The following is a 12,600-nucleotide window of genomic DNA, read 5'->3' as shown; positions in this document are numbered from 1 at the left end:
TTATTAATGAAAATACAGAATGAGCTAATTAGCTGTTTGCCTGCTTAATCCTATTGCTGAGAATAAAAGCCTTTTCTAAGTAAAAGTGCTTTTAATTTTATTAAAACCTATCACAACCTTCAGAAGGCTAAAATTGTCTGCAGTGGAGAGTACTAACAGGCCAGGTCTCATTCTTTTGAGTTTGCGCAACTGAAGCAAATCACTCATTAATAAACAATTACCAGTTGTCGGTGAGTTGACAGAGACACTGCTAGACTTTCTACTCTGGAGAAACCTATCTATTGATATGACCAAGCAGCTGTCAATGCCCTGAATAACTAACATTATGAGAATTCACATAAGAGTTCTACAATTATATCTGGTAAGTTTTGAGCTTTACCTGTCTTGTTTTTGCTGATGTTTCTATGAAAGGAATTCCATAACTTCTTGCTAAATCCTGAGCTTGTTTTGTATCTACTGTTCTGGAAGGCAAATCACATTTGTTTCCTACTAGCACCATTGGGACATCTTCAGAGTCTTTAACTCTCTTTATTTGTTCCCTAAAAAGACAACAACAAAAAAAAAAAGGCATTTTATTTAACAGGTATTGACAGTTTATACAGTAAATTTTAAAACAACTAAACAAAATTAAATTATCAGATTCCAACATCATTCTTTATGTTAATTTACTGCACATACACTATTAAAAGCCATGAAAAATAAATGGACTAATCCTGTCACCATCAGGTTTCTCACCTTATTTAAAGAAAAAAAAAAATTTATATTTTCCCAATTACTATAGATTCTGATGTCATTACAGAATGTTTACAGAACAAGCCTAAGAAGCTCTGATATAAATCTTACTACTTATCTCTCATACTCAGCACTCGTAATACTCAATTAATTTGCTAAGATAAAATACTGTCTTGATTTTGGTTTGGTGGGGTTGGGATTTTTTTTTTTTTTTAATTAAAAACAGCATTATAGACCCTGCATTTAGACAGGGGTTTTTAAACTTTGAAGACCACTGGTCTGGTTCTCTACAAAGATAAATTTGTTAAAGGAGTCCTTTGAAACACTAATTAGAAAGCATCTTAAAATACTAGTTAGATGTACTAGTCAAGAATCCTAAGTAACAATCATTAATTTCACTACTTTTGCCTTCCCCAATAACCCAGCAGTATGTTCCGTAGTTAATATAGTCGCTGTTTTCAGTTATTTATTTGTGAGCCTTCAGCTTCAGTCTGCAAGGCCACCCACAGGTGTGTGAATGCACAGTAAAAACTCCAGCACTCAACTCACAACATTCTTTGCCAAACTGAGAAGGCCCTCCTCTGCAACTCTCTCTTTAAAAACACAGATTCCACATAAAAACTGCCATGTTCCTTCTTCCCCTTACACTGACATTTATCTTACCTTTGTCCCCTTTTCCTCTACAACCAGAGGAAACCCATTTATAATGATCTGGTTAGATAATGAAGAGAAGTTCAAGTTTTTCTTGGCCCCCAATTTGCAGCAGTACTCCTCTGACCCCATAGCTGCTGCAGGAAACTATTTCTGTAGTTAGGCATCTACCCGTTTAGCTACTCACACAAGCACACGACACAATTAAATGAAAAATGAAAAAAATGAAACTCTGTGATCAGGGCGGTTGCACCTCCTGACTTCAACTACAGTGAACTGCCACAGTTTCCCACCTTAAATGAAGAACTGTAACTTGCTGTTCACAACAAAAATGATGCAACTTCAGCTTATAAGTACATGTTGGGTTTGTGGGTAATACTGATACCAAAACACTCCTCCACCCTACAGCAACAGAGATCTGACAGCATTATAAATGCCTAAGTATGAAGAGCTTAACATTATGTGTTTGGGACTAATCTTTAACTGATGCTGCTACATTCAGTGATCTTTGGTGGGATTTGCATTGCTTTCTAACAGAATACCCCAGGAGAATTCAGTATAAAAGTAATCTAAGTTAGAAATGATTTGGTACGGTAATCACCAGAGACTGCTTCTATTTCTGTATTTGTGTAGCTGACAAAGAAAGTAAGTTGAAACTTTTAACTAATTATTTTAAAAGAGAGAATAGGAAGAAACTAAGACGTTGGGTTTTAGCAGTCATCCTGGAGCTCCGATTTTGTCTGTCTGCCCTTCTTAGGTGTCAGGATTCACACATGCTACACTTCCAGTAACACTTCACAGGTATTTCCACCCCTAGAACAAAAACTAATAACGGACATTATTGTCTATACAATTTCAATTGCATAAGTTTTTCCATCTTAGCACAAAATTTTATCTATGGAACGGGAAGAGGTGGCCTTTAGATAAGTCTTTTCTATGAATAGGCAGAAATACTAAGTGACATTAGTTTATACCAGAAGAGCTTTCAGATATTTTGTCTGCCTAATGGGTGAACAAGGCAGATTTTCAGATTACCCAAAATTCAAGACCTACAGGTGCACAAATAAGTTGTAATATTGCTAATTTGCAAATTTCCCCTTAGATGGTATTTCAGAAGAAAACATTTTATTACCTAGTGGAAGAGCAAGCAATCTATCCACCTAATAAAAGAGTTAGTCAATTTTCTTTCAAGGTACAAACCTATAATGGTGAATATCTTCAAAAGACTTTGTATTGTTTATAGCAAATACACACAGGAAGCCTTCCCCTGTTCTCATATATTGGTCCCTCATTGCACTGTACTCTTCTTGACCTGCTGTATCAAGAATATCCAAGAGACAGGTTTCTCCATCAATTACTACTTGCTTCCTGTAGGAATCCTAAGAAAAGAAAAAAAACACCAAATCTTGGTTAAACACAAACAAGTAAGATTTCAAGTACCTATAACTCAGGAGATAACGTTTTTTACTAGCAATCGAACATGACTGAAAAAACTTAAAAATCCAGCTTTACAGATTGACAAATGACAGTAGGGATAGTGTCCTGTATTATGTGTATACAGCAATCCACAAGTGGAAAGAGCACTGAAAGTACAGGTTATTATCCTTATTCTGAATCTTCAGTGAGTAACAGTACCTGTGCACACACATAGCCAGAAAAAGACTGTTCTTATTTTGCACAAGAGGACAAAAAGTACAAATTTGATTCAGATCAAAACCATCTCCCCTTTGTATCTGTTAACAGAAGAACTAAACAAACTTGTAATCCTCATTTTAGAAGGTCTGACATTGTTTAAGATCACTCAATTTACCTTTTTCTTTTAAGTAAGATTTGACCTTCATTCTATGGATGTTTACAAAAGTGTTGTGCCACAACAATATACAAAATAATGACACAGAAAGAGTTCACAAGTATGACAACTCAAAAAAAAATCTAAGCCACTGAAAAGAAAATGAAGTATAAAAAGTCTTCAGTTTTTGGGACATAAAAATCTATTTTGTATGCCTAAGCAGGTGCACGACATTTGTTACTGAAATTGAGTTATTTGAAGTTTGAGCTTTTTAGCCACAACAGACCAACACAAAGTCACATAAAAGCCCTGACAAGTTGGTTCATAGAGTTGTTGGAACAAATTATTTCAACACTATCAATTCAAAGTTTGCAGGTCACTAATTCAAGTGGCTAAAATCTGTACAAAGTCCCAAGCAACAAGATATTAATGTTTATTTACAACTCTTTTTGGTGCTAGGCTTTTATGAGTATACAGTTTTAGTGGTAAGAACATATGCATTAATTTCCCAATAACTATTTTCTATAAACATCTGTATATTCAAAATAAAACCGTATCAATAAGCTTTAAAAATAGGTCATTGAGCAGTGCCATGAAGCTATCCTCAGTAAACAGTATTTGTAACGAAAAAAAAGGTATAAACACAAACCCCTGGTATTACCTTTCAGATCCTTTAGCTAGAGATTAACACAATATTGCTATTGTTCTTTTTAACACTATACAGAAGTGAACCTAAGGTCCTAGGAAGGGAATTAAAGAATTAAAGTTGCAATTCTATCCAACTTCAAGATTAATTCAAAATGACCTTCGTTCCTTTGTACCCATTTTAAGGCACAGTATACCTACTCCTGTGCACTCTATCTCTTCCTACTTTTACAAAGTAGGAAGCATTTACAAAGCTTCTTTCCTGTTGCTCGAGCTAAAAACCAAGAAGTAGATAGCTGTATGGAATCAGTATCTTAAACTACCCAAACCCTGCAATCTCACATTTATCTTGAACATGGATGAATTTAACAGTATTAGGTAAAACAATATTGACTGTTTACATTAAAGATAAAAGTTTACTTCCAACATGATTTTGGAAATATTCGTTTCACAGAAGTGCCAATTCCGTGTTCAAATAAGAAGTGGGTGACTTCATAAATATATAAGCCATGTTTAAATATTGATACAGCTGAGACAAATACACAAGCTCCAGTGTGTTTTAAAATAATGTTAATATTCCATTTCATTGCTTAAAAAAAAAAACAAAACAAAAAAACAACAACACACACCCCCCCCTCCAAATCTTCATTTCAATTCAATAGCAGGACCCCCATGTCCTATGATACCTTTATCACAGTTCACAGTGAAGTACTAGTAGAACTTCTAGCATTATACTAGGCATATTTACAAGCTTCCATTTTTTTTTCTTCTTGCAATTTGACTGCTACTATAAAAATATAAAAAACAGTTCTTGAAAAGCCTGTGTTATTCCTTTACATCTTAGCACTTCAAAGGAAAAGAAATTCCCCTCTACTGAGCTCTGAACAAAAGCTTTAAGTAATTTTCATTAAAGAAAATAGTTTTCAAGAGGCAAAAACCCATCACTTTCAAGAACTGCTGGCTTTAGCATGCCTACCATATTATCAGTAGTAGCAAAGATGCAACAGCTAAAGCGCAGCAGCGTAAAGCACAGCACAGGTACAAGAAGGAATGCTTTGAGATATTTGTTTTGCCCACTTCTAGAAAGAAGTAACCAGAAAGGAGATTTGAGGCAGAAAGAAAAGAAAGAGGTGGAAAAGAAAATTCAAGCTTATGATTTCCTTCCAAGCTACTGAAATAATAAACACTTTGCTTTTATGCCACCCCCTGCCCCAAAAATATCAAACCTGCAATCACATTTGTCACTGTAGGAAAGAAAACTGAAGAACCGCATTGAAAGCTCAGGCTCCTGGGACCCTTGTGCCATCATGGTAAAAAGCAGTGTAAACATACCCAAGATAATACTTCCTTATTTACATGTTACCATACTGTAAAAATTATCAAGTCCTGCAAAACAGAATGCAGGATCTACCAAAAATAAAAGTTATGCCACTATTGTACTTGGGGCACTTCTGCTTCAAAATACAGTTGCAGAACCCAAATGGCCAGGGTCCCCCTTCAACAAGGAAAAAAAACAACCTTTAATCTATAAATGTAATAATTTATAAAAATCCAGTAGCTTTACTGCACATTGGAAGATTTGCAGTAATTAACGCAATGAAGAAACAATGAAAAAATTTCCAGTGTAACACTATTAAGTACAAACCAAATGCAAACTAGAATTCAATTTGGAAGTAGTACCCAACTCCAAATACGAATTTGCAATTTTTCCCCAGTATACAGACTCAGCATATCCATATAATTTTTTTTTATTTCATTAATCACTTAACCTGCTTTTATTGGCCTTTCACAGGCCATAAAAATCAGCATTATGCTAAAGCAGTAATAATTCCATCTGTTCACAAGCACTGATAAGAAAATTTGGTAGGAAATCTGAGCTATACACTATATATGAAATTTATCTTAAAAAAACAAACAAAACCACTGCTTAATAAATCCCAACTAAGCAAGTAATTATTATTTTGTAATAATCCAGTATACCAGTGATTTAATAAAAAAATATCACAGCTACTAGGACTATGCTATTGCTAAGTAGTGGTGGAAGTTTCACAGGTGTGTAGGTCATTTCAGAAGACAGACTTAAATATCAGTATTCCTAAATCAGTCAAGGGATTTTGCTAATCCAATTAAAAAACCTCTGACGGGCAACAAAGGTGGCTGCTCTTTCTCTAAGACATTTAAAAGATGACATATATTTAGCACTAGGGCATGCTGAAGCTTAAAATATAAAATAAAATTTTAAAATTAGGTTCTCACACAAGGTATTGTAAATAAAGACTTAACAAACCTCGACCAGTAGAGGGCACTAGTCCAACTGTTCTGTGTATTAGGCCAGATTTACAAGGGTTACTGTACATACAGTTAAAAAACAAAACAACTTAAAAATGCTTGGCTATAAATCTATGCTTGGACATCTACTTCAAATAAGATACGAAATCGTGAAACACATAGGAAGTATGCATATTTGAATAACAGCAGCCACCCAAACATGCACTCATTTTAATTCCTCCCATCGCCCCTTCTCATCTGCTGTGCTCAGATATAAGTAAATAAAATACTCAAGCAGGCCATGAAATCTGACATTTTCCAAACAAGTTATTTGTTGAACCATTAAGTCTATTCCACTGAAAAGTGCAACAAGATTAACGTTGTAAATGTATCTGTGATTAAGTAATGTATTTTTCCCCCTTTTCAACTGCATCATGTCATCTCAACAGGAGAATTTTAGAAGTGTTGAGTTTAATTTTGTTAATCACAGGAAAGATATAAAACTATTCAATAACGGTGTAGTTATGGAATCCACTACAGAAAACAAACACTGAACTCTTTTCCCTGTCTACCACAAAATATTTAGCCTGATTATTTATCTGCAAGGGAAAATTAGTATTTTGGCAACAGCCATATGGCAACCAAAGAAACAGTAGTAAGTGAGAAACAATAGCAGTGACACTACTGAACCGCCATTATTTACCAGTCAAAGCAACTTTATCCTTATTTGCTCATACTGCACAAAAAACACTCTGCAGCTATTGTTCTTTGATCAGCCCCCACCACCACAATTGCATCTCTCAGGAAGTACAGTCCAGCAACCCCTCTCAACCCAATGGGATTTCGCCCAGGCAAAGACTGAAGCATTTAAAACCAATTTCAAGCCCATTCGCTGGAATGTTTGCCACCCCAAATCACAGACCACCCCTATTATAACTGAATTATTTCTTCCCTACAAGCTTACCTACACAATTATTCCACAGCACGGTGCGCACACAAGGTGATTCACCACACAGTAGGAAGGTACAGTCTCCATCCTCAAGGTCTCAGAATTTACAAGACAAAAAATGGTAACTAGTGCTCAGACAAGAACTTGTAGGAGTTGCAGAAGATTAAATTTGTTGTATGCAACAAGTTGTTGATGCTGGTAAAGCCCACTAGGTTAAAGGCTTCTTTCTTTCGGGAAAACATTGATTCTGGACCATACCACAATGCTACAGTAACCCTGCACACTACCAAGTAAAAGCCAGAGTTCTGGGATTTTAGGTTCTTCTATAAGGGGCTGTATTTTCAATTTATTATTTTACATTAAAATATATTTGGTATTCCTCAAAATGCACAGGTTGTTGATCAGCAAAATGCCCCAAGTGATTTAGGAATACAGGCATTCATGTTTTTGTGTTCCTAAATTGCTTACACAGTTCTGGCTTTGTATGACAACTTTAACACAGAAACTCCACAGCACTTTTTGTAACACATAAACATAACTCTAACCTAAGAGAAACAGAGATGATTATGAACAAGCGCTACAAAGGCCAACATCCCCCTAGGTTCCTTTTGCAGGAAAAATTAAGATCCCATGTTGCTTGTCCCCCTCAACCAGTTCTGTGTGTGCATTTCCTGTTTTTTAAGCATGTTCTGGGTTGCTGTTGTTTTAAGATTTCACATTGTAGTAGACCTGCTCTCCTAGTACAAATCAAAACACTCTTCCTTTCTCCATAGGTCCATTCACAAAATCTCCTACAAGCATACATGAGGGTACTTAGCCAAGCAATGGAGAGACAGGAGGACACACAGGCACAGGAAGGTGAACTCAAGCCGACCCATCTCTCTCTGGGGCACGGTAACTCAGGCCCGAGCTTCAATGAAGTGAGGCACCTTGCTACCACCTCAGGGCACTGGCTTGTGCCCCTTTGGTCTACCTAAAAATGACTACACAGCTCTTTTCCAAGTCAACATTTTAAGCCTAAACACTTGTGATTCCTTCAAGTAAGCTTGGAATACAAACATATAAATGAAATCAGAAGATACAGAGGTTCAATGCTGGGAACGTAAAAATCTTGGGTAAACTATAGTGTCAGTTCTCCTTTTATACAGTCTGAGGTTATTAAATCCAAAGATCCACATGAGACTTCAGACAACACTGGTATTTTTCTTGTATTTAAAAAGTAGAGCTTGCTTGCTCATTAAAAACCTTTAAAATATCACAACTTTTATAGCTTAAATACAATTTCAAATTTTGAGGAACTGTGCCTTGTGTTTCAAAGAATCCACTACAGTAGCTCTCTCATAACTTTTTTTTTTCTAGATACAGAAACAGGCACTGGCCTATTTAAAAAGAAACAAAAATAAATCAGGCTCCAAATTTTTGCATTCTGCACCATAACATTCCAGAACACATTTCTCACCATGTGAAACAGATCCGAATGATAGGAGCTGAGAAAGCTTGACGCGTACATTTCAGAACTACAAATTTCCCTTCTTGATATCAGAAGGGAAAGTCGCATTTAAGAGATTGCATGCAAAGCCATGGAGGACTGTGCCAAACATTCTGAAGTGAGTTTGGCAAATACCTTGCCACCAAGATCCCAAAAACATGCATCCAAAACGGCCAGTGAAACACGGCAAATAACACTACACTTCAACTGATCAAAATTGTTAATTTTTTACAGTAACTGTTGTTCCACAGCCAGATGAAGACGCACAGCAATTTTCTCTCCAATGCTGACCATTACCTTTGCATTCTTTTTAATATGAAGCATTGTTCTATGTTTTTTGTGATAACTGTCCAGAAGCAAACAACTACCATTTTTACTGATCATCTCTAATCACAAGAAGTATAAGATGAAATTGTTTACCTCTATTGTAGGGTCATATTCATCCACAAAGTGATTCTGAATTAACTGTATTGTCAAGGCGCTCTTGCCTACGCCACCAGCTCCAACGACAACAAGTTTATATTCTGTCATTTTTTAGCAGACCTGATGACAAAGAAACCAACATTAAGCAGAAAGAGTCAGGTTCCAACTAACGAGGATGCTGCTGGTGCATTTTCATTCAGTATCACGTTCCTTTACTATTACCGGAAAGGAACTCCCTCCCTGAAAGACAAGACAAAAAAGCTATGAGGGAATGCTATTTCTCTAATAAAATTATACATAGGGAATGTAGCTTGGGCACTAAGCTGAAAGGTTCCCATTACAAAGAGATGAAAAAGCAACTATACGTTAAATTCTGGAAAAGGTCAAAGAGTATTTCTTGCAGAGCGAAGATTTTCTTCTCCGCTGCTTTCTGGCTCCGGGAGGCAGCCCGGATTACTCTCTGGGAAACCGGCACCGAACCGAGCGCCCCCCGGCTTCCAACACACACCCGTTTGCTGCAAACGCCCGCGATGGGACAGGCGCGGCTGCGCCCGCCGCTTCACCCGACGGGTTCGCCGACACAATTTATAATTGGTTTTATTTTTTTTTTTTTTTGTTTGCCAGGCAGGGCGAGCTCAATGCGACCGCCCCCCAGACCCCTCACCCACCTCCCCCGAGGCGCCGCTGCACCCCCCCCCCGGCTCCCCTCAGCCTGGAGGCAGCGGCGCGGCCGGGCCGCCCAAACTTTCCAGCCCCGCGCACGGCGGTTGTAACCGTTTGGGAATTAAAAAAAAATAAATTAAAAATATACATATATTAAGAAGAAAAAAAAAAGGGGGGGGGGGGGGCGCGGGTGTGATTCGGCAGACGCTGCCGGGCTCCCGGAGGGCGTTGGCCACCTGTCCCACCGCCCCCTCCCGAGGCCGCCGAGCCACCGCCCGCGCCGCGGGGAAGGACGGCGGCGGGGCCGGCGGAGGCTGCTCCGGGGGATGCCGGCGCAGGGGAAGCGGGGCAGGGCGGCAGCGGGACACGGAGCGGGGCGGCCCACCCTTCCCGCCCAACCGCCGGTGTTTCTTCCACCCTCCGCGGCTCCGCTTTACCCCTGCCCCACCTCGAAGGGAAAGGCAGGGAGGGAAGGAAGAAAGCAAGCGCGGCGGTTCGCTCCGGTTGAGCGGGGAGTAGGGAGAGGCGGGTACCTGCCAGGCGCTGCAGCGGGCCGCGGGAGCACGCCGGCGCCTCCCTTGCCCGCCCCGCCGCGGCGGCCGCTCCGCGTCCCTTTCCGTCCCGGTCTGAAATGGCGGGGGACGGGAAGGGCTGGAGCTGCCGAGGGAGCCGAGCGCCGAGAGGGCGGATGGATGGATGGACGGACGGACGGGGGTGATCGATGCGCTCCGCGCTCCCCTTTGCGGCAGCCCCGGCCCCGCCCTTCTCCGCCTCCTCCCCCTCCTCCCGCCGCGACGCCTCAACCGCCCGCGGCCGCGGGCGGTTGAGGCGTCGCGGCGGGAGGAGGGGGAGGGACGAGGATTGCGGCCGCTCATTACGGGCACCGGGGGCTCGGTGGCGGCGTGAGGGGACGCCTGGCCGAGGGGCGGTGTGCCCGAGTGTGGCGAAGGGAAACAAGCACAATTCCAGCGCTTCATCACCATTCCCCCCTCCCCGTAGCCGCCGCGGCTCCGCGGAGCGGGTTGTGAGGGGAACGCGCTGAGCGGCCGCCGTGAGGGGACGCATTACGTGCTAAACGTAAAAAAAAAACATTAAGAAAAACAACAACAACAAAACCCCCGAACAAACAAAAACAAAACAAAGCAAAACAAACAAAAAACCCCAACGTTTTTATCCGTAGCTGGTCACAAAGGTGTCAGCAGAGGCCTTGTGGAATTGCTGGGAAACTTCGGGCGCGCCTTAAAGTTTCGCTCGTTTCAAAATGAAGCGCAAGGTTTTGTTGTTATTATTATAACTACTGGGATGCTCTGTTAATAAACAAGGGTGTTGTTGTTTTTGTTTTTTTTTTAGGAAGCAAGTTAACAATTGCATAGCGAAGCCTTTTTCCTTACTAAAAGGTCAAAAACGTAATTCCCTGTAAACAAAAGACTCCAATGTGTCAATGAATGTATGATAATGTCACCCCAAGCAGTTTCTTTGAAACACGTCGCCAGGTCTCGGCCAAAGGGAGCGAACCTTATTCCTAATGAAGATTATTCCGAGGGTAACTCCAGTGGTGTCGAGCGGCCCATGCGAGGGATTAATTTGGCCAGCTTTGTTTTCTCTCTTTGTATTGGAGGGTCAGAAATAAACATGTCGTGTCTATGCATCTGGTGTGCAAGAATCTTAATTTAAAGAGGCTGGAGCTTTGTTCTATGCAACTGCCTGTGACAACTTCCAGCTCCTTGCCTTTCAGTGTGCATCTAAGGGGCTCTGTTTTTGGGCGGTACTCAGCAGATCATTGAAAGCATTAACCCTCTGGGACTACGCTGTCTCATTTAGGAAGTGTGTTCCCGTGATTAATTCACATAAATAAGCTCAAGCCGCTGTGGTGGTGTTCAGCACTACACCCTTGTGATAACGTGTTAAGACTGGGGTGGGCAACAAACACCTCTTAGAGCTGTTGTGTGAAAATGGTGTTGGTTCAGGCAGAGACTGCAAAAGATCAGAATTCTTGTATTCTTGAAATTAGTAGTTTCTGTCACTGAAATCAGTGACAAAAGTCCCGTGGACTCCTGTGGGTGCTTCTGTATACAGTGGGAGGGTATATACCACCATAAACTACAGAGAAAATTAAATCAGGAAACTCTTTGTGACCCCCACTTCTCCCAGGGATTTAGTTGTTACTAACCTGGTCATTTCTGTGAAAAATGTTATTAGGTTATTTCCCAACAGCCTCAATAAAAAAAAGACTCACAAAAATACGTGTGATGGTGTAACATGAAATCATCTTGCAAATTAGAGTTAAAATTGAGTGATTCAGTTTGCTTATCAAGTAAGCTGCCTCACATGAGCAGATGTAAAAACCAAAAGAAAGACCTGCTTTCAAAGAACAAGTAGCCTGGTGGTAAAACCACAAGCCTGGGATGTGGGAAACCCACATTCCCATCTGTGGTGTGAAAGAGGCAAAGAAAGGATTTGAATGCAGATGTTCGGTAACTGAGGTAAACGCCCTGATCAGCAATTTTAGGATAGCTGGATCTCACTTTTGTGTTTTGCTCCCCCTAGGAAAACTATTTGAGTGTTGTGGTTCTTCCTAATGCAGTGGGAAAATGACTGCGTAACAGGAAAACTTGCCCAGTTCTGCACATAGTGCTGGTGTTCCACAAACAGCTTGGATGGTTTGTTCTCATCTGCAGGGCTTTATATGGGGAGAAGCTGTTCATCTTTAAACCCACACAGTCACAGCTGGGATCAGAAGAGTATCCGGAGAGCTGCTGCCTTTGGTAGAACCTTCTCTGAAAACTTCAGGTCCTGATGACAGCTTGAATCATCCCATCTCCATATGATCTCCATGAAATGTGCAAACAATCATTTTGCATATCGCTGGGAGGGAAAATGAATTGTTAGGATTCTGGAAAAAGCAGAATGCAAAACTTGATTTTTTGTTTTCATTTTTTGTGTGAACAGATTTGTTTATAAATGTCTATTTTGAAATTGTTGTTTCCTTTA

General features: G+C 40.3%; 1 protein-coding gene across 2 annotated transcripts in view; it reads right to left on the bottom strand.

The window, feature by feature from the left end:
* Positions 1–10,401, bottom strand: part of LOC309435740 (GTPase KRas) — a 53,494-nt gene extending 43,093 nt beyond the window's left edge. The window contains exons 1-4 of one of the 2 annotated variants that reach the window (XM_082044407.1): positions 10,143–10,401; positions 8,944–9,066; positions 2,584–2,762; positions 380–539 (exon numbers count right to left, since the gene is read on the bottom strand). In XM_082044407.1, the coding sequence (XP_081900533.1) occupies positions 380–539; positions 2,584–2,762; positions 8,944–9,054 (450 nt within the window). In that variant the 5' untranslated portion in view covers positions 9,055–9,066; positions 10,143–10,401. The remainder of the gene's footprint in view (positions 1–379; positions 540–2,583; positions 2,763–8,943; positions 9,067–10,142) is intronic. The other variant, XM_082044406.1, reaches the window with a different exon arrangement.
* Positions 10,402–12,600: the final 2,199 nt, after the last annotated feature.

Source organism: Streptopelia decaocto (assembly GCF_964273445.1).
Source record: "Streptopelia decaocto genome assembly, chromosome: 1".
Lineage (NCBI taxonomy): Eukaryota > Metazoa > Chordata > Aves > Columbiformes > Columbidae > Streptopelia > Streptopelia decaocto.
Note: the sequence above shows the minus strand (reverse complement) of the source record. Positions and strands in the feature narration are given on the sequence as shown.